Raw genomic sequence first — 26,512 nt, forward strand, 5'->3', positions numbered from 1 at the left:
TTTCTGAACAAGGGTCTAGGCCCGAAATGTCAGCCTTCCTGCTCCTCTGATGCTGCTTGGCCTGCTGTGTTCATCCAGCTCTACACCTTGTTATCTCAGATTCTCCAGCATCTGCAGTTCCTACTATCTCTGTTACAATTTATGACACTTATCCTGTCACTCATGACTAATCTGATATAAATTCTAATGTGGGTGGTCTTAGCACATTAATAGTTGTTGCAGCACATGGGATCAATATGTCAGTGTAGTAGACATTAACAAGAACCTCACTGATTTGTATTTGCATACATAATACAGCCAGTTGTAGCAAATAGGTTTTTTAAAAATTACTTGCTGCTTAAATTGTCACTCTTGACAAAAATGTTGCATCTTTGAAGCCCAAGTAAGCTTGAATTGTGAAGTAAAAATCTCATACCAACTTCATCATTCCTATCAAGGGTGTTGCATAATGCTGGAAGACTTATGGCCATATTTTGTTACTTGGATATTTTTCAACTGTTTTGAAATATAATATTGCACTGTATCATTTTTAAAACAACAAGGCCAATTGTTGCACCATTAGGTGTGAATTGGTATTGTGTTTAATTTCTGAAAATGACTTTTCCCTTATGGGACAATGGATCTGTCATATTTTTTCAGGCAATGTATCATCATACTTGTTCAATTGCCACAACAATCAACTAAGGTCGCCGATCAAATATGTAACTAATGTCTGGAGCATTTTTCAGATGTTGCCTTGCTACAATTAATATGTTCTGTTTAATTCAACTGTTTGCCATAATTGATCAGCAATATTTAAAAGTAAGTGAGACGGACAGATGAAATCTCTGGTTGCCACAGCTTTTCTTCATGAGAAATGTTCACATAAGATTTGAAATAAGGAGATTTTTCAGTTACAATTCTATCAAATATTTAAATAAAGACTTCCACTTAATGACAAATACTGCATTTTATAAAAGTGGTGCTTTTCTCAAACTTGTCATTGCTCTCACCCCTGGGAGTGCATTAATCTGCATATTTAAAAGATTCTTAAGTTGGTATTTCTATAGTTTAGCATGGTGCTCTTAGGGTTATGAATTATTTTACAGCCAATCAATGTAATAATTGCTTGCTGTTTAAAAAAAAATGTATAAGCCAAGTGACTGATTTATTTCCTAATATCTCCTTGTCCTCATTTTAGAAACTCTTTCAAAAAAAAATCAAATGTCAAAGTAATAAATCAGTCATTGCTCCTGAATGATGTAGTGTTTGCTTTTTTAAGACAACTGAAGTCAAAAGAAAGATTCAAAAGCATCAGACCCTTTTATTTTCTTTTATGTGCTGGTGGAATTGATAGTTTGGGATGAAACTTCATGGTGCACACAAAAATTAAGAAAAGCTTAGTTTTCCAAAGCTTTAGCTATCTGATTTCCTTCAGACCATTTAAAAATGTTATTTTGCTATCCCTGTTTTTGGAGAACTGACAGCCATGCACCATTTTTTGGTGATAACAATAGATAGATTATTTGCTGCCACTTTCTAATCAAAAGCTATGAACTAGGTGTGTGTACTCCTGATAGCTTGCTATGCAGAAGAGCAAGCCTGTGTGGTACTGAACAGTTCAGAGCATCAACTTGTACCTAGTGTATGCGAGCATCTATCAGAAAATTGACTGTTACTGGTCTCGATTTCCCTGGAATAAGGAGGGAAGGGAGGAGATAAGCCAAGGTTTCCATAACTGATTGCTGTTCAAGAACTCTTAACTGCAAGATATGTGCATCTGGACACAAGATGAGGTCAGGATCAGACAGCCTGTTTTCCCAGGTCGAAATGCTGCTGATGTTTTCTTTACTTCACTGATGAAGATGAAGATGGACCATGGACAAGCTTTGGGCAAGGCAGCTGCGATCTATGAAATTGAATTTGGACCAAGAGCTATTGCTGATGGCAGGAACAGGAACAAGTTTGAAAGAACTGTGTCTTATCCTTCAGTATTTATTTTTGCACTATTTTAGTGTTTGGCATCCACTGTAACATTCTAGCTGCAGTTTTGTGTGTGTGTATATGTGGGGTATGTGTGTGATTTATGTACTTCTAGATCATTGGATCACAATAAAAATATTTACACAAACTAGTTACGACACCAGACTGCCTTGGGGAAGAGATTTAGATCTTATGTGAATTTTGAATGGTCTAAGAAATTTAATGTTATTGCCAACAGAAAAATTGCATTTCTACTCTTTTAAGTATTGTAAATATTTGATGTTTCGCTGAACAATAAACTTGATTCTTTTGTTAAATGTACTTCATTATTTTGTCATTAGGTTTCGAATAAAACAGCTGAATATAGTGGGCTCTAGCCCCGTAAGTTGGCCTTCACGTGTAATTCAAACTCTGCAGGCTCCACCAGATGTAGCACCTGGTAATGTCACAGTGCGAACAGCAAGTGAGACCAGCTTATGGGTTCGTTGGGTGGTAAGTGAAGATACTATGTAAACACAATTAAGGAAGGAATTAATCAAATGCAGAATTACGAAATGGAGCAAGAAAAATATTATCCACAACAATGATTGTAAAAAATAAATCACAATCTGAACAAGTCAGGTCAGATTTAAGGGGTTTTTATTAGTGGTGCTACACTGTAGTGGGTAGCACAATGAAGTGGGATTCCCTAGAAAATAGTGTTGGAACCACAACAGTGTTGAATTCACATCCGTTTCTTGAATTCCAGATCTGACTGCAAGTTGATGAAAATTGTAAATGTCAACAAACCAGAAGTTTAAGAGAGGAAGCAGCTCAGAAGTTACAGAGTTGGTTAATCTGAATATGTGAGCGAGTACGCATTAACACAGATTGTTTTTATTTGTTCATGGGATGTGGACATTGCTGGGCTAGGCCAGCATTTATTATCCAATCCTAATTGCCTAAAGGGCTAAGAATCAACCACATTGCTGTGAATCTGGAGTCACATGTAGGCCAGACCAGGTAAGAATGGCAGTTTCCTTCCCTGAAGGACCTTAGTGAACCAGATGGCTTAGATTCGACAGTAGTTTGATTCTTAATTCCAGATTTTTATTAAATTTAAATTCCACCATCTGCCATGATGGGATTGAAACCCAGGGCCCCAGAATATTATCTGGCTTTCTGGATTAATAGTCCAATGATGATACCACTAGGTCATCACCTATCCAACATACAAACGTATAAGCATACATACAAATATACATACAAACATGCAAACAAAGGACTTAGAAGCAGGAGTAGGCCAGTCAGCCCTTCAAGACATATCCGCCATTCAGTAAGATCATCGCCGATCTAATCATCTCCACTCTACTTTTGTGCCTTAAACCCCCTCCCCCTCCATAATCCTCGACTCTTCTTTCACTTTAAAATCAATCTTTCTCGAGAATTCCACATACTAACAGAACTTTGAGAAAAATCATTTCTCCTAATCTCAACTTGAAAAGGAGTCTCTCTTGCTCTTAAGCTCTGTCCCTGAGTTCTAATCTCTTCCATAAGCAAAAGCATCTTTCCAGTACCCACTCTATCAAGTCCTCCCTCAATCTTATACGTTTCAATAAGGTCACCTCTCATTCTTTTAAACCCCAATGACTATAGTCCCCATTTTAACCTTTCATCTTACATCTGTCAGCCCAGAAATAAGTAGATTGACCTCCTCTAAACTGTTTATAATTGATTCTAACACAATTATATCTTTTTTCAATTAATGCGACCAAAATTCTACACAGTACTCCATATGTAATCTCTGTAGCTGCAGTAAAACCTTCCATACCCATTGCAATAAGTGACAACATTCCATTTCATCAGTTAACTTCTCTCCATCATAAGGTCAGAGTGGGGATGTTCGCTGAGTTTTGCACAATGTTCAGCACCATTCACAACTGCTCAGATATTGAAGCAATCTGTCCATATGCAGCAAAATCTGAGCAACATTCTGGTTGCTAGTAAGTGGCAAGACACACAAATGACAGGCAATGACAATTCCAAAAGCAGATAATGTAACCCTTGTCCCTTCATATTCAATAGCAATAATATCATTGAATCCCTGCCTATCAACATTCTTAGGTTTACCATTGACCAGAAACTGGACTGGACCGGTTTAACCATGTACACCCTGTGGTTACAAGAGTTGGTTAGATGCTAGGAATTCTGCAGTAAGTCACTCACCTGTTGTCTCCCCTGTACATGTTCGCCATCTACAAGGTATAAGTCAGAAGTGTGATAAAATATCTTCCTCCTGCCTAGTGCAGATCCAACAACACTACAGAAACTTAATGCATCGAGGATAAAGGAGCTTGGTTGATTGGAACCCCATACATCACCGTTATTATTCGTTCCATTCTTAACTGATACATAGCAGTAGTGTGTACCATGCTGTGCAGTGACTCACCAAACTTTTTTTGACAGTCTTAGATTCTTATGACATCTACTACCTAGAAGGACAAGGGCAGCAGATGCATGGGAGCTCCACCACACACAAGTTCCCCTCCAAATCACATCCTGCCTTGGAACAATATCACCGTTCTTTCACTGCTGCCAGCTCAAAATCCTAGATCTCCCTTGCAAACAGCACCATAGGTATATCTAACTCCAAGGACTGATGGACAATAAATGCTGACTAGCAAGCAATGCCCATCTCTCATGAACAAATTTTTAAAAAATTGCTGTCCTAATCACTTTTTTTTTTTAGCCTGCATAATAACCTTTTGTAATTTGTGTACCAGGATACCTGGATTCCTGGATTCCTCTGTATCATCAAGTTCTGCAGTCTCTCTCCATTTAAATAGTTCACTGCATTGATATTCTTCCTACCAAAGTGGACAAGTTTACATTTACTCACATTAAATGCCATTTGCCATTTTCGTGCCTGTGTTCTTTTATGGACTTTCCTCCTGACAACTTACTTTTCTTTCAGCCTCGGTGTCATTGTCAAATTTACCAACCATGTATTCAGTTCTTTCAGCCAATTCGTTGATGCAGATTGTAAATAGTTGAAGCCAAAGCACCAAATTGTCAATTGTGCATCAGGTTGCCATTGTTAAATTCCAAAAATGAAGTTAAACAAGTCATTGACTCTTGTTGCATGTGATAAATGGCAGCTGAGTTTTTTTTTGCTGCAGCTGCAAAAATAATAGGATCCTGTGTTGCAAGTACAATTTTGAAGAATGAAAGAGGGCCATGTGACCTATTCTGAATTCTGCTGACAGTAAACATAGATGATTCAATTACTAAAGATTAAAGGTGGCAGGTTGTTTCCTTTAAGGAGAAGATAGAATGCAGTTGGGATCCTAAAGAATTGCTAATTAGCATTCCTAATTGTTCATTATATCTGTATGATTCATGTTTTCATTCAAATGGCAAAAGAAGAGTGCATGGAATTTGTTCACCATTCCAATAATGATGTCAGGCATGGCGTATTGTTGACAAAAGTCCTGTGACATGTACAACATCTGTAATGATTTTATAGAAAACTCTTGAAGAAGGCCAGTTTTTCCTCACTCTGTTTTTTAACCCAAATAAATTGCTGTCTGAAGTCTTAGTGATCAAATTTATAAGTCATTTCCTAAGATTCAGTATGAATGCATTTGATTGTTTTAATTGATTATGTATTGTGGTCTACCTGTGGGGAAAAAATCAATTTTTGACAAGTAAAAGTTCATAGTGTTATTAACATAGCTTGAAACTAAGAGATTGCAATTGTTTCATCTTGTTATGTATTGACAAGCTAAGAAAAATTGCATGGGACAGTATGTTAGAATTAATTATAAAAGATCCAATTTTTTAAGAACAGTCTCAACATCTGCAGTGGTAGTAGGAACCGCAGTTGCTGGAGAATCCGAGATAACAAGGTGTCGACCTGGATGAACGCAGCAGGCCAAGCAGCTTGTTGCTTCCCCCATAATGAAGGCACTTCACTCAAAGATTTGTTTGATAAACCTGTTTCTGCTCCAAGATACATAGATCACCTGAAATGAATGTCTACAAGAAAATCAGACAGGCAGAAAAGAACATTTGGAAGGGAGCCTGCTCAATTTGCTATTGTCTTTTTTCCCATAGTTTACTACACCCTTGTGTTATAATATAAACAAGCATTTGGGACAGGAAAATTTGTCCCAGTCTCTTCAGTCTCAAGTTTCATTGCTAATGAAAGAGGAAAAACTCAACAAAGTATTTTTTTCTTTAAAATGAAACAATTTATGATGTGATTGCAGAAAAATGTTGTCAGGTACCATAGCAGAATTGTATGCTAATCAACATGCATCTTTTGATTCAGAATGTATTTAAAACATATTTGTCCACAGCCTGTTCCAGAGTCTGAGTACAATGGTAACCCTGAATCGTTTGGATATAAAATCAAGTATTGGAGATTGGATGTTCAGGGCATGCCTGTATCTCAGATAATTAACGATCGCCTGGAGCGGGAGATCACATTTGAAGACCTAGAGGAATGGATTGACTATGTAGTCCAGATTCAGGCCTTTAATGCCATTGGTTCAGGACCTTGGAGCAACCAAGTCCAAGGGCGTACAAGAGAATCAGGTACTGAAACAAAAGACCATTAGGAATTTATAATGGAACAGCCATCTTTGAGCCTATTGACCTTATCATCTCTTTTTTGAAATATGTGCTTTGCGGCAAATTTCGGTGTTTATTAAGGTGGGGAATACCAGGACTAAGAAATAGAATATTTCCTGCATTTTGTGAGTATCGAGCACTGCCAGGCGAGATATAGCATAGTCAGACCGAGATTAAGTTTTTCTCTCTCTCTGGCCCAACAGTAACCTTTAGCTCCAGCCTCGAGGCAGCACCATCTACTGCACTGCTATGATTTCCTTCACCCGTTTCTCACTGCAGCTATCTTTATGGTCTGTTTGAGTAGTTTTGCTGTTTTTTGCCCTTAGAGCAGTATTGTATTAAACACTCAGTTTAATCTGTTAATTGTAAATTAGTTGTATTTAATTGGATAGAGCTGGAGGGCACTTAGTGGGATTTCCCTTGAGCACGGAGACACAAAATGAAACTTGAGCTTGGTTAAATTAGGAGGTGTATGGTTTTAATGTTTTACTGTGTAAGTAAATGTTAGCCTGAGTAAGCATTAACTCCGGCACTATCCTGCAGCAGCTGGATTTCTGGATCATAACAAAATCTGCCCACAATCTTTTTTTGTATTCTGGACACTCGCAGCTATGGAAAGTTTTATTTGGAGGTAGGGCTAAGATTTGAAATAGTTATATTACACTGTTACCCATCATTGTCCTTTTTTCATGTGAAAATGTCATGCAAAAGTTCCAGTTCATATTAATTGTACATTTTTGTTTTTCTAAAACTTGCTTTTGTTACTTTTGTTTAACCCAGACCTAGTGCTCATAAAGCCTGGCTTTGAGGAATAATTCAGTTGTCTAGTGGCATTGAATTAATTTCAGTGGAGATGGAGGTGTTCAGCCTAAAGTGTTTCAGATGCTTTGTCATTTCAACTGTGTATGCTAATTCAGATTTCTTCTACTGCTGGGCTTAGTGAGCTGTGTAACTCTTTCAAGCCAACTCACTCAGTGATATCATCATCACTCAGTTTGAAGAATATATTGAAAAACATTGGAAATACTCCAGGAATATGAAAGCTGCTTTAAAAACAATCACAGTTGCTTAGAAATTGTTTTCTTATTTATTGGTGTATTGTCCCTTTTAAAATCTGAAATGGGCGAATAGTACTTGAATTTCTTATTAACATCCAGGTATGGCAGTTAATGTCCAATGCACCACCGACTCAGTTACTTATAGTGATTTTATAAATGCACAATTACTTGTTGAATATTGTAAATCATTCTAAACGTGTATTTTAAAATAATGAAACAAAAGAAAGATTTGCATTTATGTAGAGTTTTCACGACACACATTTTTCAAAGTACCTTACAGGCAATTGAGTACTTTTTTCTTGAAATGTAGTCACTGTTCTAATGAAGAAACAGCAAAATTTGTACCTAGCAAATCCCAAAAACAGTAATGTGACAATAACCAGGTGAACATTAGCCTGGACATCAGGGATAAACTCCTCTGCTGTTCTTCAAAATTGTGGCATGCTATCTGTTACATCTACCTGAGAAGGTAGTTTGGGTACTCAGTTTAATCTCATCCAAAAGACAGCAGCTTCAACACTGCAGGACTCCCTCAGTACTGCGTTGGAGTGCCAGCTCTTTTTTGAGTTCTAGCCTTGCTGTGGAATTTTCACTCCGAACCTTGTGATTCAAAGGAGAGTGTGATACCAACTAAGTCATGGCTAACACACAAAAATCACATAAAATAAATTCAACTCAGCATGAAGCTACATGGATTGGATTTAGCCAACAGACGGTCGGAATCATCTGCACAGCGAGTGAACTTGCATGCCTCTTCTGAGTGATTCTACTCACTTTCACCTGGCACAAAATTTGAGGGAGCAGTACATGGCTCAAAATTTGAGGGAGCAGTACATAACAAAAATATCCTAAATCCAGGATAAAATCATTGCTTTCAATGCAAACCCTGAGATAGACTTACTGTTAGTCAGTCTTCATGGTGACTACAGAATGACCAACTTAATCTATGCTGATTAATTAGAATTAGATTTATTGTCAAGTATACTCAAATATAGAAGTACATGAGTACAGTGAAAAGTGTACAATGCTGTCGTTCCCGGCACCATCTTAGGTACAAAATCTTCAGTACAATGTAGATAAATAAAGAAACAAAGTTAAAACATTACAGTCATTCTCAGCATAAAGTAGAAAAACAAAGAAATAAAGTTAAAAGTTATACATTACAGACTTTAAGTGCTTAGCCATCCTGGGCTTGCACTCCCTACAAGAGCTCGATCTCCTCCGCTTTGGCCCACTCTCCTGGCACTGGCTTGTCACAGATGTCGGGAGACCTCGGGCTGTCTGCTGTCAATGCCACATTGGGCTCAATGTCCGACTGTCAAAGCCCCAAATCCAGGCCCCCAGCCGCTGCCACACTCTGGACAGCGACGAAGGCACGATGCCATCATCATCACTATCTCTACAACTGAGCTCTCTCCAGAAGGTAGGTAGGTAAGCCAAAACAAACTTAAAAAAAAGATAAAAGGGAAAAGAAGAGAAAAAGGGAAAGTGGACAGAGTGGTCAGGCTTATTCTGCTGCCGCCGTATTGATTTTTTTTGTGTGGAAACATTTAAATGAAGCAACTCTGCTCTCTGGCTCCCCATTTCCTATGTTTAACTTAAACAAACAATACCATCCCATTAAAAATGTGACAGTGTGCTGAGTTGGAAATATTGTCATGAAAGACCTGTGATATCTTGAGCATGTTTTGGAATTCCCACTAAAAGACGCTTCTAAATCGAGCTAGATCCCATTGACATTAAAGAGTGGAGTACAGTATCGGAATCCTTACAATATTAGAACAGTTACATATGAGCCATCATCTGTTTGTCAGCAAAGTTGTTGATGTAAAGTGGAGTGTGACTTGAGCCAAGCTAAAACATGATTTTAAAGTCCGAGTTAAGCACATCTGACCGTACAAACTGTAGTAAATGAAACATTCTTTCATATTGAAAATGTCAATACCAAATTAGAGCAACAGAACTTTAGTTTATGCTTACTATTTCCTTAGAGCAGATTTCATAGGATGCTGAAAGTGACCTTGGAGCCCAGGTCCTCATTCTCATCGCTATCCATGACCCCTACAAGAAAGTGCATGGTGTGAATATTAGACAATGATAAGATCACACTTGCATGAGAAAACAGTTTTACAGTCATAACTCAACCACATGAGAAGAACGGGTGTTAAGGGCTAAAGGGCTGCTGCACCTGTGAAACAAGAGAATGACACCATCTGTAAAGAAGAGTTATTTGATTTTATATTTATAGTTCTTATTACCTGCATTTAATTACAAGCCAATTAGAATTAGTAGTAGAATATTAATTGAGATGACGATGTAAGTTCACAGTTTTAATTATCAAATCTCACTTTTCCTTACATTTTGATTATCGTTTTACAGAGAGGATCTTCAACTTTGAAGAAACATCACATATATCTCAAAACATTGTGTTTCTCTCTTCACAAATGCTGCGGAACCTGCTGAGTTTCTCCACCACATCAGTTTTCATTTCAGACTTCCAGCATCCACAGTAATATGTCTTTATTTAGTGTACAAGATTTTGTTTCGGTGAAACAAATAGACTGTTACGTTATCTTGACATTTTTTGATAAGAGTGCTGTGGTGCCTGCACTGGTGGAGAGTGATTCGTAGTAATTGTGGTGTCGAGATAGATAAAATGAGACAAAAGGTGGAGGTCTGTTGAATAATTAAAATACTGTGTTAGCACCACAAGGATTAGTTGTTTGTTTTGTAAAGGTTGGGAATTCTGATTGACTTCCTCCTGTCCCAGAGCATTTATAGTATCCACCTGAGGTAATTAACTCAGCTATGAGTTATCATGAAGGATTATTAATTAACTCAGATGGTGCCATGTTGACTTCTGCTTAGTTGCGCCTATTAAATTGCTCTTGAAGAGACTTATGATAATACAGTGAATTATCTCTTCACTTCAGCTATGCGACTCTCCTAAATGGCTCAGAAAGGGTTCAATAATACTTCATGTGGGAATTATGGTGTGAGTATGTCCTATCTTGTAGTCAACAGAATAGCCTTGGGATAAAATTCAGAACTAATTTTAGCACAGCCATGAAATGGTATTGCTACAGATTAACTATGAACCTATGTAGACTCAAGTTTTACATTCTGTTGTCAGTGTATCGACTGATTCATCTGATAAGTGTGGGTGAATTGGCAGTGGGACTATTGAAGAAGATAAGAACTGAATCCAATACTAATCCTAGAAAAATTCATTTTAAACTACTTCCATTTCAACCTGTGTCAAATTCCATGCCATTTTCAGATGCTACCCACCCTATTTCCACCAGCCTGGAAGCTCCAAAATACACCTGTTTTTGTATTTTATAACTTCTAGACAGATTGCTTTGATCCACTACAATTCACCTACCATCCAGACAAGTCCACGGCAGATGCCATCTTCCTTGACCCTACAGTCATAACGAGAACATTTGGAATTAGAAGCACACCTACATCATACTCCTATTTATTGACTTTAGCTTTGCCTTCAACACCATAATTCCAACCAGCCTCATGTCTAAACTCTGAGACCTAGGACTCTGCCACCCACCCCCATGCACAACCCCTCCCCACCCCCAACCCCCGGGCAACTTGAACCTCAACTTCCTGGCCTGCAGACCACAATCCTCAACACCAGTGTCCCACAAGGCTACGTACTCAGCCTCTTACTATACTCTTTATATACTCTGACTGTGTGGCCAAATTCAACTCTAACTCCATTTACAAAGTTACTGCTGACACACTGTAGTGGATCGGATGTCAAACAACAATGAGGCAAAGTACAGCAAAGTGATAAGCAGTTTAGTGGCATGGTGTGAAGACAACAATCTCTCCCTCAATGTCAGCAAAATGAAGGAGCTGGTCATCAACTTCGGGAAGCGGAGTGGAGAACATGCCCCTGTCTGTATCAATGGTGGAGGTGGTCAAGAGCTTCAAGTTCCTGGGAGTAAATATTACTAACAGTCTATCCTGGTCCATCCACATTGATGCTACAGTCAAGAAAGCACACCAATACACCTAATTCTTCAGAATGCTAAGGAAATTCGACATGTCCACAATGATTCTTACCAATTTTTATAGATACACCATAGAAAGCATCCTATCCAAATGCATCACAGCGTTGTGGAGCAACTGCTGTGTCCAAGACCGCAAGAAACTACAGAGTTGTGAATGCAGTCCACTCAATCCCAAAAACCAGCCTGCCTTCCACTGACTTCATCTGAATTTCTGGCTGCATCACGAAAGCAGCCAACATAATCGAGGACCCCTCCCAGCCCGGTTATACTCTCTTCTGCCCTTTTCTGTAAGGCCGAAGATACTGAAGTTTGAAAACTTGTACCAACAGATTCAAGAACAGTTTCTTCCGTGCTGTTATCAGACTTACAAATAAACCTCTCATATATTAGAGTTGATCTTTCTCTGGTAGCTGTAACACTATCTTCTGCATCCTGTTCTATTACCCTGATAGAGTCATAGTTAGAGTTATACAGATGTACACCACAGAAACAGACCCTTCAGCCCAATTTGCCCCTGCCAACCAGATGTTCTAAACTAATCTACAGGTAGTTCTCCTATAACATAATAGTTGCATTCTTGTGGGACCGCGTGCTATAGAAAATCACCATAGAAAATCGCATTATAGGGAAATCGCTGAACTGTAGAAAGTTTGTGTTATCCAAGCAGAAAACACATCAATCGCATTACAGGTAATTCGCATCAACAAAACATGTGTTATAGCAGAAATACCTGTAGCCCCATTTGACAACATTGGCTCATATCCCTCTAAACCCTTCACATTTATACACCCGTCCAGAGGCCGTTTAAATGTTGCGATTGTACCAGCCTCCATCACCACCTGTGGCAGCTCATTTCATACATGCACCACCATCTGCATGAAGACATTGCCCCTTAGGTCCCTTTTAAACCATTCCCCTCTCATCTTAAACCTATGCCTTTTCGTTCTGGACTCCCCTACTCTGGGGTAAAGACCTTGACTGTTCACTCTATCCATACCCCTAATGATCTCATAAACTTTTATAAAGTCACCTCTCAGCCTTTGATGCTTCAGGGAGAACAGCCCCAGCCTGTACAGCCTCTCCCTATAGCTTAAACCCTCAAACCCTGATAAATATTTTCTTGAACCCCTTCAAGTTTCACAACATCTTTCCTATAGCAATGACACCAGAATTGAATAGAGTATTCCAAAAGTGGCCTAACCAATGTCGTGTACAGCTGCAAAATGACTTCCCAACTCCTATACTCAATGCACTGACCAATAAAAGCAAGCATACCAAACGCCTCCTTCACTATCCTATCTATGTGTGATTCTGCTTTCAAGGAACTATGAACCTGCACCCAAGGTCTCTTTGTTCAGCAACATTCCCCAGAACCTTACCATTAAGTGTATAAGTTCTGCCCTGGTTTGCCTTGCCAAAATGCAGCACCTCACATTGATCTAAATTAAACTCCATCTGCCCATTTATTGTACTGTGAGGTAACCTTCTTTGCTGTCCACTACACCACCAATTTTGGTGTCATCTGCAAATGTACGAACCAAACCTCCTATAATCACATCCAAATCATTTATATAAATGACAAAAAGCAGTGGACTCAGCACTGATCTTTGTGTCACAGGCCTCTGGTCCGAAAAGCTACCCTCCCACCACCACCCTCTGTTTCCCACCTTCAAGCCAATTTTGTATCCAAATAGCTAGTTCTCCCTGTATTCCATGTAATCTAACCTCACTAAGCAGTCTACAATGTGGAATCTTGTTGAACTCCTTACTGAAGTCCGTATAGACAACATCCAATGCTCTGCCTTCTTCAATCTTCTTCGTCACTTCTTCAAAAAACTCAATCAAGTTAATGAGACATGATTTCCCGCACATAAAGCCATGATGACTGTTCCTAACCAGTCCTTGCCTTTCCAAATACATGTAAGTGTTATCCCTCAGAATCTCCTCCAAGGGCTTACCCACCACTGAAATCAGACCCACCGGTCTATAGTTCCCTGGCTTTTCCTTACCACCTTCCTTAAATAATGGCACCACATTGGCCAACCTCCAGTCTTCCAGCACCTCACTTATGGCTGTCGATGATGCTCATATTTCAGCAAGAGAACCAGCAATAACTTCCCTAGCTTCCCACAAAGTTCTAGGGTACCTCATCAGGTCCTGGGGCTTTATCCATATTCATGCATTTTGAGAAGTCCAATACTGCCTCCTCTGTAATATGGACACTTTTCAAGATATTACTGTTTATTCCCCTAAATTCTCTAGTTTCCACATTCTTCTCCACAGAAAACATTATTGCAAAATACTTTGGAAAAGTTAGACTATTCAATATGTCGTCTAACTCCTGAGTGATCACTCAACAGACACTGTTCCTATCTCTCATGTTCCCCAACTACACCTACTTCCAGACCCTGACCTGACACTGCCCCCTCCCTTTCACCTGCTGGAGACCCATTCCACCACTCCATTTCACCTCCTCCTCCCCCTGTGCACCACCATTTCTCACTGGGCCAGATCAGACCCCCACCTCCCACCAGATCCGACCCCTGCTGGACTGGCCCTAGTTTCTCACTCACCCTGCCACTGGCTCCAGCTATCTTTGATGCGACCATTAATTTTAATCCAGTTATGACAATTGCACCCTGCAATTCAGAATATTTTTAGTATATTGCCAAGGAATTAGTTCCAACTGTTTTAATTTTAGTTTGTTTTAACTGTTGCAATGATATTCCGTTTTGTTTTTTACTTCCAGTTCCATCAGCGGCACCAGGAAATATTACAGCAGAGGCTGTGAGCTCCACACAGATTCTGGTCACGTGGGGGCCAGTCCCAGATTCTGAGCAAAATGGACGGATCCTGGGATACAAGGTATGGGTATCACTACCTTAAAGACATAGATAACAAAACAAAACTGAATAGCTGGTCTGTCACTCTCCCAATCACCAATGTTACAATTAGGAAACATTGCTGCTAATGTTACTGTGCAGCCACTTAAACAATCAGGAAAGAGGAAAGGAAACTCTAGAAGACAATATCATATTGACCGTAAAAGGACCTATAATATCCTGATGATGTAAAATCAGGAAGCTTAAATTAGAATTTTATACTTAAGAGCACTCTCCCAACATTGTTGGACAAACAGCATTAAATATGGATAGATTGTAACTTCTAATTCAGTATTTTGTAAAATGTGGTTGCTGTGCCAAAACAACGTACCAAGTTCAGTCATTATTTTGTTAGGTAAGGGTGAAGAATATTGATCAAAGGCAGGTAAATGCACTTCAGGTACAGACGGCACACTGTTGTCATGATGGCTCAGTCGTTAACACTGATACCTCAGTGAGCCAGAAACGCAGGTTTGAATCGAACCTTAGGTGACTGTCTGTGCGGAGTTTGCATATTCTCCCCATGTCTGCATGGGTTTCCACCAGGTGCTCCGGTTTTCTCCCACAGTTCAAAGATGTACAGGTTAGGTGGATTGGCCGTGTTAAGTTGCCCTGTAATGGCCAGGCATGTATAGACTTGGTGGATTAGCCAAAGTAAATGCACGATTACAGTGATAGGGTGGGGTGGTGGCTCTGGGTGAGATGCTCCTTGGAGGGTCAATGCAGACTTTCTGCACTGTATGGGGTTTTATGATTCTATTCTATTCTTTGAGATCAGCCATGATCTTAACAGAATGCCTGAATAGCTAAGTGGAACTGAAATACCTGTTTCTTGTTCTTAAAATACCCGTGCAGATTGTGGATTTAAGGAGGATTTAATACAGTATTTTATTCTTATGTTGCTATCCATGCTGTACATGTACGAAATTCAGCTCATCACATTTTAACTCTGCTGCTATGTAAATATACTCCATCCAATAAGATATGGAATCATATGCTCACTAAATCTTCTTCGGCCCTCTGTCTAAGATTCAATCTTATAGGTAGCTGCTTGCTCTACTGTTGAACTCTGATTACCTTGTTCACTGTCTGTGTGTCATTGGATGAGATACTTTTTATCCTCTGACTCCTGAAATATCCATTATCTAAATCAACTATATAAAATCATCTGGTCAGACACAATCTGAGGAGACAGAAACAGAGTGAACATTTCGAGTACAGAACTGTATTAATGAAGAATTATATCAAACTCAAAACATTAACTGCTTTTCTCTCCATAGATGCTACCAGACCCATGAGTTTCTCCAACATTTTCTGTGTTTGTTTTGGATTTCCAGCATCCGTAGTATTTTGCTTTTATTAAGTAAAATCATTTAATTCACAAACAAATGTGCTTTGTTGCTTAGTAAATGCAACTGGATACAAATAGAATCCAATAACATCCTATTCGTCGACTCATTAAACGTATATTACTTTATAAGCTGATCAGTCTATCTTTAGAAGAGACATTTGCAATATTCTCTTTTGTTGAAGAGCCTTCAGAATTTTTGTAACTCTGTCCCTCAAGTTAACGCCTTGCTGTAAATCTTTGAGGAGGCTGCAACGTCAGCCTGGGGAAATCAAGGTCACTGTCCCTCTGTCACCCTGCTAACAGATACACTTCAAAAGAGCCTGACTTACTAATTTGTAAATCTTAAGTGAATAATAAATCATGCATTCTGATACGGGTACTAAAGGTTTTTATTTAAAATTTGTACAGTTCATCTGTTTCAAGTCTTCAGCTACAAAAAAAATGTGACTCTGTATTTTTAACCATCGTATAGTCTTATCTTCTGCCTGGAATAAAAATGTGGCTTTGTAGCAGAGTTATTTTCTTTCCTGAAGACAACATAATATTGCTCATTACCATATAACTTAGAGTTAAAAATCATCTGAGTAGCCAAACAGAGGAGATCCTGTAAAGAGTGATAAAGTTATTTATACCCATAACTGAAATATGGGCTAAGTCATGAAAGGGAATTAAAATAATCTTTCAGTGCATTTCATTGCTTATTCTATTTATAATTGTCATGTGTGTTTTATATACACATCATAGTGGGTGTTTAATTTAATTGATTTATTTAACTTCATTTGTTCTCAAATTGTGGATGATAATGCCAAGGCAACATTTATTGTTCACCCTTGACTAGCTCTGAGAAGGTGCTGGTGATTGACCTACTGATGTATGTCCAAGATTATGTGTGATTTAGAAAAGAACTTGAGGGTGTTGGCATGTCATTACTACTATTGTCTTTCATAATGGCAATGGGTCCTGAAGGGAGGTGCTTTCAAAATAATAAAAGTGAGTTTCAACCTTGCAGTCTGCAGATTTTATGTATACTGCAGCCACAGCATGCCAATAATGGAATGAGTGTTAAGTGGCAGGAGAGTCATGCAAGCTTCTCTTTCCTGGATGCTGTATGGGTATTGCTGCAGCTACATTTGTCCAGAGAAGTGGGTGATGTTTCATCACCTCCTCACATGAAATTTGTAGAACCACAAAAGAATTTTCAGTCACAATGTGAGCCAGTCATCAGAGTTCCCAAATGCTGCCTCCTCGTGTAGCCACTGAGCCAACATGGAAATCAGGTTAAATTTTTCGTCTGTGATTGCCCACCGGTGTTTGATGATGTGGTGTTAGGCATGTTGGTGACTGCACGGTAAAGCTCTTACTATTTACATGACCAGAAAGGTTTTCTGTTAATTTGAAGGGATCAACTAACTCATTGAGGGAGACAGTAGCTTTGTGGTAATATCACTGGATTATAATCCATTCAGAATGCCAAGCTAATGTTGTGGGGACATTGGTTCAAATCTGCCTACAGAACATGGACTGCAGCAGTTCAGGAACGCAGCTCACTGCCACCTTTTCAAGGGCAACTAGGGCCAAGTAGTAGCTGATGGTCAGCCAGTGACACCCATGACATCCACTCCATGGCCGATGGTGAAATTTGAATTCAGTAAAATCTGGAACTAAAAGCTAACTTAATTGTGATCATTTCACCACAGTTGATTGTCCTAAAAAAATCTGGTTCACGAATGCCCCTTAGGGAAAGAAAACTGCTCTCCTGGTCTACATATAATAATATATTATATCTACAATATCTACAATAATATGATTGACTCTTAACTGCCCTTTGAAATGGCCTAGCAAGCCACTCCATTCTATAAGACTGTTACAAAGTCTTAAGAAAGAAATGAAAATGATGTGGCCACCTGATAATGGAAGATACAGTAACCTAAGCCCCAAAACTGACAATGATGAACATGTTCCTGTCAACCCGACAACATCTGGAACCTTGTACCAAAATTGGAAGGGCTACCCCTCGGACTATGCAACAGCCTGACATAGTATACTTATGGGATCATACCTTACAGATGATGTCCACAAGCACGAGAGATGGCTACACAGTGGTATACTCTGTATAGATATTTATCTTTTACTGTGTAAAATCTCATAGCATCACGTCAGTCATGGGCATGAAGACCTCTTGCTGACTGCTACCTACTGACTCCCCTCACCTCAGCTGATGAGGCAGTACTATGCTTGGAGAAAGCACGGAGTGTGGCAAGGGCACAGAATGTACTCTGGGAGGGGAACTTTAATGTCCATCATCATAGCACCACTACTAATACAGCTGACCAAATCCTAAGGGATATAGCTGTTAGTCTAGGTCCATGGCAAGTATTGTGGGAGCCAACAAAAGGAAAATCTACTTGGACCCAGTCCTCATTGACCTACTTGTCACAAATCTATCCATCCTTAACACTGTCAGTAGGAGTGGACCTACATTTTGGAAACAAAGTCTGGTCTTCACAATGAGGACATGCTCCATTGTCTTGTGTGGCACTCGCAGTGTACTAAATGGGACAGACTTTGAACAGATCCAACAACTCAAAACCAGGCATCTGTTAGGCACTATGGGCCATCAGCAGCAGCTGAATTGTATTGAACCACAATCAGTAAATTCATGGCCTGGCATATCCCTCACCTTACCATTATCATCAAGAGGTAAATCAACCCTGGTCCAGTGAAGAGTGCAGGAGGGCAAGCCGGGAGGAGTACAAGGCATACATAAAAATGAAGAGCCTACCTGGTGAAGCTACGACGCAGGACTAGTTGCAGTCCAAACAACAGAAGCAGCAAGCAATAGGCAGGCTAAGTGATCCCATAATCAGTGAATCAGATCTAAGTTGTGCAATCCCACCATTCTATTGGTTAATGGTGGTGTACCATTAAACAATTAACAGGAAGTGGAGACTTTCCAAATATCCCCATGTCAAGAATGGTGGAGCCAGCACATCAGTTCAAAAGACAAGGCAAAACACTTGTATTAATCTTCAGAAATGCCACGTGGATGGCCATTTGAACATGCTTCAGAGACCCTCAACATCATAGATGACACAGTCTTCAACAAACCTGATTCACTCCATGTGACATCAAAAAACTGCTGCAAAGGCTGAGAGGCAATTATCAGCAATAATACTGAAGACTTGTGTTTTAGAACTAGCTGTGACCCTAGCCAAGCTGTTCCAGTGCAGCTTCAATACTGGCATGTACCTGACAGTATGGAAAATTGTCCATATATATCCTGCTCACAAAAAGCTGGATAAATCCAACCAAGCCAGCTACTGCCCTCACTCTTGATGGTTAGTAAAGTGATGGAAGTGGTCATTGACAATGCTAACAAGCAGCACTTGCAAAGGATTAACTTGTTTGCTGATGCTCAGTTTGGTTCCACCAGGGCCCCTCAGCTCCTTACTTCATTACAGTCCTGATCCAAACATAGACAAAAATTCCAGAGGTTAGGTGAGAGTGTATGTTCTTGACATCAAGTATATCATCAAGTAGCCCAAGTAAAATAAGAATGAATGTGAATCAGAGGGAGACCTCTTTGCTAGATGGAGTTATACCTAGAATAAAGTAAGATGATTGCTGCTGTCTCAGAGATTTCAGTCTCAGGAAATCTTTGCAGGAATTCCTCAGGGTAGTATTCTCAACCAAACCACTTTCACTGTTTCATCAATGGGTTTCCCTTCATCACTAGATCAGATTTGGGAATTTTCACTAATGATCACACAACGTTCAGCAGCATTCGCAACTTGTCAAACACTGAGAAAGTCCATGTCCATATATAACAACATGGACAACATCCAGCCTTGGGCTGTTAACTGAAAAGTAACCTTCATGCCACACAAGTTCCAGGCAATGACCATCTCCAATAAGAGAAAATCTAACTGTCACCTCTTGACGTTCAATGGCAGTATTATTACTGAATTCCCTGCTGCCACCATCTGGAGGTTAGCATTGACCAAGAATTGAACTGGGTCAACCATATAAATTCTATGATGACAAGAGCAGTTCTGAGGCTACAAATTCTGCAGTGGGTAACTCATTTCCTGTCTCCTCAATACCCATCCACTATGTATAAGTCAAAAAGCCACTTACCTGAATGAGTACAGCTCTGACAACATTCAAGAAGCTGGATGGCATTCAGGAAAAAGCGGCCCATTTGATTAGAACACAATTTACCAACATCAGCATTCACATCCTTCTTCATCGATGCACAATAGCAGCAGTGTGTACTATCTGCTAGATGCGCTGCAGTATCTCACCAAGGTGCCTCTGATAATGCCTTCCAAATCCACAACCTGTACTACGTAGAAGGACAAGAGCAACACTTGCAAGGGAGCACTACCACCTACAAATACCACCCCCCCGCACAATATTGTAGAATTCACCCTGCAGTTTAGAGAGACAGCAGCTGAAATCAGATGTCATAGAATTACAATTGAGTAAAGACAACTGCAAGGACATGAAGGAGGAGCTGACCAGAATTGATTGGAACAGGAATCTAGCAGGCAAAATTGTAGAGCAGCAATGGCAAGAGTTTCTGCCGATTATTCGGGAGTTATAGCAGAAGTCCACCCCAAGGAAGAAGCAGCATACTAAGGGGAGGACGAGACAACTATGGCTGACAAGGGAAGTCAGGGATAGCATTAAAACAAAAGAGGACGCATATAATGTGGTGAAGATTAGTAGGAAGCCGGAGGATTGGGAAGTCTTTAAAAACCATGACATCCCAAAGTTTATTGCAGTCTGTCAGTTAATATTAATGTGCATTCCCTGTTGGTCACAGGCAAATGGTACAGTAAAGCAAGGTCTGACAAATAGAAGAGTCTTAATAATTGGTTCATTTCCGTTTTAATATTCATATTATGTTTTGATTGTGAGATGATCTATGTTGTGCCAGACACCTGTTCTTTCTTTAAATCGTGGCATGTGATCTTTGACGTTCAATTGAACTGATAGATGGGATTGTAACATCTTATCTGAAAAAAGGTTCCTGAAACAATGTAGCCATCTTTAGTATTCCATATAACTGTCAGTGTGGATTATGTTCTTAAATTCCTGAAGGAGAATTTGAAACCTCAACCTTTTGACTTGGAGGCAAGATTTCTGCCACTGACCCAAACTGGTGCACATAACTGAAGTCAAACTGTATAATTTTCTTTTATGCCTGAACCCCACCAAACTAGTGCCCTTTCATCCTGCTATCCGGAAATTTTATTTGGGATTGATTTTCACTATCTTATTACAGATCTGTGGTCTTCTATATGTGAATTTTTGTTTCAAGGCTGAAGAAACATATTTTAATTTTGATTTGGCAAGCTCTGTCTATTCTGCCCTTCTAAATTCATTCCTAGTAGTTAGTACTATGCAGTTATGTCTGTTGAACTTCATTAGCCATTGATCAGCCCGGTTGCAAACCCTGTTGAGCGAGCTTGATAAAACTTGACTGCTTAGCATAATTTTAGGTTTTATAGTTCATCATTCTTGTGTTTTCCAGTTTAATATCATTAAGTATCATATTATGTGATTTTTTGTGCAACAAGCTTTAAATTAATTTCATGCAGAGTGCAAAAAAATTCATCTCAAACATTTGAGCAGGATTAAAATGTAGACTTCAGAAAATAAGAAACATTCTTTTTAAATTATGTTTTATTTCAAGAATCCAGTCATTGAAGAGCAGTTGATTGGTTTTGTCAATTTACCTTTTCCTGTTAACATAGTCCAGTGTTAGAGATTAAATTTTTATTTCAGAAAATGTGTGCATATTTTGTGATATAACATATCTTTCACTCAGAGTTAAAATGCGGGGTGTAATAAATGTATACTTTTTCTGCTGTACATTAAACTGCCTATATTTACTGTCCTAGATCCTGTACCAAGAGAGAGATTCTGAGTTGAATATTTGCAGTCATCCAGTGAAAGGAAATTTTACACAATCTGTTGTCCTGAATGATCTAAGGAAATACAGTCAATATGAGATTCAAGTTTTGGCATTTACCAGGATTGGGGATGGAGTGCCAAGTTCACCAGCTCTAATAGAGAGAACAAAAGATGATGGTAAGTTTTGAAATGACCTAATTAATTAATCTAGTGTCTTTTATTATTGCTGTTATAGCCGGCTATTGTGTTGGTAAATTGTGTTCTAATCAAATGGGCCGCTTTTTCCTGAATGCCATCCAGCTTCTTGAATGTTGTCAGAGCTGTACTCATTCAGGTAAGTGGCTTTTTGACTTATACATAGTGGATGGGTATTGAGGAGACAGGAAATGAGTTACCCACTGCAGAATTTGTAGCCTCAGAACTGCTCTTGTCATCATAGAATTTATATGGTTGACCCAGTTCAATTCTTGGTCAATGCTAACCTCCAGATGGTGGCAGCAGGGAATTCAGTAATAATACTGCCATTGAACGTCAAGAGGCGACAGTTAGATTTTCTCTTATTGGAGAGAAACAGAGATCATTCTGTTGATCTTTATCATCTTAACCAGAATATGTCAATTTGCTTCTTATTAACAAGTTGTTAGCTCACGTTTTTAAAGTTACTATTTAAGGCTTCCTGAATGGTTCAGTTATGTTATTCAATGATAGATCAGGAAGATGCAAATTGGTAGTCAGAAAGCTATACCTATACTCAATACCCTTGGATATGGAAGAGAAAATTGACTAAGATTCTTGTTTTTGATTACTGTTGATTAACCCTAACCCTAACCCATTACTGAAAGTACACACGGGTGAAGGTTGGTTAGGGACAAATTTAAGCTTGGCTATAATGTTCTTCTGGATGCGTCATCTTCCAGCACTTGCTCTATATATTCACACTTGAAAAATACCTAGGCGGTAAAATAAGAGGGTGCTTAGCACTTATGGAACTGGTCAACAGTTTTGGGAGAAGGCAAGAGGAGAAGACGGTTCCTGCTGATAGGTATGTATCTTTCGGTTTCAATAGCAAACACCATTCCCTCACCAGTCCTTAGTCTCAAATATGTGTCTCTCTCTCTCTCTCTCTCTGCATATGACTGCAGTGACCATAAGATATATGATGCAGATTTAAGCCATTTGGCTTGTTGAGAATACTCCAACATTTGATCATGGCTGATATGTTTCTCAACCTTGTTCTCCTGCCTTCTCCCATAACCCTTGATCCCCTTTTATTTCTGTCTTAAATACTCTCAATGACTTTGCTACAGTGAGCTATGGAGGCCGTGAGTTCCACAGATTAACCACCCTCTGACTGAAGAAATTCTTCCTCGTAACTGGAAACACTAACACATCAGTGACAGAGACAACAAGATTAAAGAAGTAAACGTTTGGCTCAGATTGGTATGAGAGAAACTGGTTCGATTTCATGGAACTTTGACACCAGTACTGGGAAAGGAGGGAGCTGTTCCAATGGTACAGGCTCCACCTGAATTATGCTGGGACCAGAGACCTGGCATATCACATAACTAGGGCTGTAAACAGGGTTTTAAACTAAATAGTGGGGGGAGTGGGGTGGTTCAGTTGCATGGAAAATTAGGGAAAAAGTTAAAGGGAAGAGGGCTCCAGCAAGGTTATTAAATTTTCCAGAACAAGGAATAGGACAGAGCGTATTGAAAGGGTTAGGAATCTAACTTCAGGTACTGCAGAGCAGGGGGCAGGGTTGCCTCTTCAGTGAGAAATTAAATTAAGTCGATAGCAAGAAGGAATATAGAGTAAAAAGGCACAGAATCTTGTGGATAAAGTTCAAGAATTGCAACGAAACAAAGACCCTGATGTGAGTTATATACAGGCCTCCTAGCAGTAGTCAGGATGTGGGGCAGAAATTAAATCAGGAGGGAGAAAAGGCATTTAAGAAAGGCACTATTACAATAATCATGTATGACTTCAATATGCAGATTGACAGGAAAAATCAAGTTAGTAGCAGATCCCAAGAGAAAGAATTAGTGAAATGTCTGTGAGTGGTTTTTTTTTTTTGGAGCAGCTTCTGGTAGAGCCCAATAGGAAACGGGCAATGCTGGATTTAGTAATGTGTAATGAGGCAGACATGATTATGGAGCTTAAAGTGAAGTGACCATAGGGAGGACATTGACCCTGCAGTTTGAAAGGGTGAGGCTGCAATCAGATATAACAATATTTCAGTTGAGTAAAAGTAACAACAAAAACATGAGGGAGGAGCTGGCCAGAGTTGATTGGAAGAGGAGCCTAGCAGGAAAGGTAGTGGAGCAACATTGGCAGGGGTTTCTGGTGTAATTAAGGAGGCACAGCAGACATTCACCCCAAAGGGAGAAGAAACATAAAAGAGGAGAATGAGGCAACTGTGACTGACAAAGAAAGTAGGGGACAGCATAAAAGCAAAAGAAAAAGGATACAATGTGATGAAAATCAGTGGGAAGCCAGAGGATTTGGGAAGCCTTTTAAAAACCAGCAGGGTATAACTAAAAAAGCAATAAGCGGGGAGAAGATGAAATGTAAGGGTAAGCTAGCTAGTAATATAAAAAGAAATGCAAGAGTTGCTTTTAGATATCTAAAAGGTAAGAGAGAGACAAGAGTAGACATTGGACTGCTGGAAAATGAGGCTGGAGAAATAGTAATAGGGAACAAAGAAATGATGGAGGAACTGCATGGGTACGTTGCATTAGTCGTCATGGTGCAAGACACTAGGACATCAATCAGAACTTCAAGAAAGTCAGGGGGCGAGGTGAGTGTAATGGCCATCATTAAGGACAACATACTGGGGAAACTGAATTGTCTGACGGTGGATAAATCTCTTAGACTGGATGCACTACATTCCAGGTTTCTGAAGGTGATAAACTAAGGAGATTGTGGAGACAATGTGATCTTTCAGGAATCTCCAGAGTCAAGGAGACTCCCCAAGGACTGGGAAATAGTTAATGTAACACCCCTATTTAAAAAGGGAGAAGCGATAAGACAGGAAATTATTAACTGGTTAGAATGACCTCGGTCATTGGTAAGATTTTAGAGTCCATTATTAAGGATGAGATTGTGGAATACTTGGAAGTGCCTGGTAAAATAGGGCTAAGTCAGCACAGTTTCATCAAGGGGTCATGCCTGACAGGTTCAAATTCTTTGAAGAGGTAACAAGCAAGTTAGATGAAGGAGAACCAGTGGACATGACCTATTTGGCCGAAGTCATTGACAAGGTGTTGCACAGGAGGCTTCTAAATGAGATAAGAGCCCATATTGTTAGGGGCAAGGCATTGGAATGGATAGTGGATTGCTTACTGGCAGAAAGGGAGTGGGGATAAAGGGATCTTTTTCAGAACGGCAGCCAGTGACTCGTGGAGTTCCGCAGGGGTCGCCGTTGGGACCACAGCTATTCACATTATACATTAGCAATCTGGATGAAGAAACTGAGTGCATTGTTACTAAATTTGCAATGACACAAAAATAGGTGGAGGGACAGGTAATGTTGAGGAGGTGGGGAGACTGCAGAAGGACTTGGACAGGATAAGAAAGTGGCCAGATAGAATGCAATATGGAGAAGTGTGAGACTATGGACTTTGGTAGGAAGAATAGAGGTGTAGACTATTTTCTAAATGGAAGAAGACTTCGGAAATCTAAAGAACAAAGGAACTTAGGTGTCCTACTTGAGGATTCCGTTAAGGTTAACATGCAGATTCAGCTGGCTGTTTGGAAGGCAAATGCAATGTTAGCATTCATTTTGAAAGGGCTAGAATACTTCTTGACTTGGCACAGTCAAGATCTTCATGTTGGCCATTAAAGGCCACTTGAGGGCTTTAATCAGCATCAGCCCAATTGCCTGTCTTCCTGGCAGGTGAGAAAGTTGCTTGGTGACCTGCCTACCAGATTGAGGGGCGCAGCTGCAGGAAATTGCCTTTAATTCTGGGTCAAGAAGAAAGCAGAGATGACAGCAGTCAACTTACCTCTAACCCTCCTCTCCTCATGATCCCCATGACAACAAAGCACAGCTCATTATCTAAACCTCTAAAATATGGGCTTTAGCAATGATCTGGCTGGGCAGGACTTCAATCCTGAAACTTGTAATTCACCGAGAAGCTCACCAGTCAACTGAAGAGGCCAGTAGGGCTGAAAACCAGTTGCCCTTAAGACACCCGCCCTACACAGTGTATGGAACACTGTCTGTCAGAGACTCCCTCATACACATGTACATGCACTCTTAATCATGCCCCCAGATCCTGGATTAATCCATTCTACCACCTTGCCTGCTGCCCTTCAGGGGTTTGTGTCTGCAGCAGCAGTCATGTCTTCCACTAAACTCCCACCACATGGATTTCTGCATGTTTAATGCCCCAGCCTGCCCTGCATTGCCCCAGCTCACCAGTACATATATTCCTAGTGCTTGCTGTGCGTCCAATTAGAGACTGTCTTCACACTGCATTCCCTGCTGATAGGCTCACTAGTGAGACTATAAAGTATTTATAAAAACCAAAAGAACTACGGATGCTGTAAATCAGGAACAAAAACAAAGTTGCTGGAAAAGCTCAGCAGGTCTGGCAGCATCTGTGAAGGAGAAAACAGAGTTAACGTTTCGGGTCCGGTGACCCTATCTCAGAACATGAGGAACGGTCACCGGACCTGAAACGTTAACTC

The 26,512-nt window shown here is 39.8% G+C and overlaps 1 protein-coding gene across 1 annotated transcript in view; it reads left to right on the forward strand.

Moving 5' to 3' along the window:
• sdk1a (sidekick cell adhesion molecule 1a) overlaps positions 1-26,512 on the forward strand; it is a 720,929-nt gene that overhangs the window by 577,663 nt on the left and 116,754 nt on the right. Inside the window, exons 24-27 of the mRNA XM_048609738.1 lie at positions 2,304-2,454; positions 6,303-6,540; positions 14,415-14,530; positions 21,808-21,997. Of these exons, the coding sequence (XP_048465695.1) occupies positions 2,304-2,454; positions 6,303-6,540; positions 14,415-14,530; positions 21,808-21,997 (695 nt within the window). The remainder of the gene's footprint in view (positions 1-2,303; positions 2,455-6,302; positions 6,541-14,414; positions 14,531-21,807; positions 21,998-26,512) is intronic.

The sequence above is a fragment of the Rhincodon typus genome, chromosome 21, assembly GCF_021869965.1.
Source record: "Rhincodon typus isolate 14 chromosome 21, sRhiTyp1.1, whole genome shotgun sequence".
Classification (NCBI taxonomy): Eukaryota; Metazoa; Chordata; class Chondrichthyes; order Orectolobiformes; family Rhincodontidae; genus Rhincodon; species Rhincodon typus.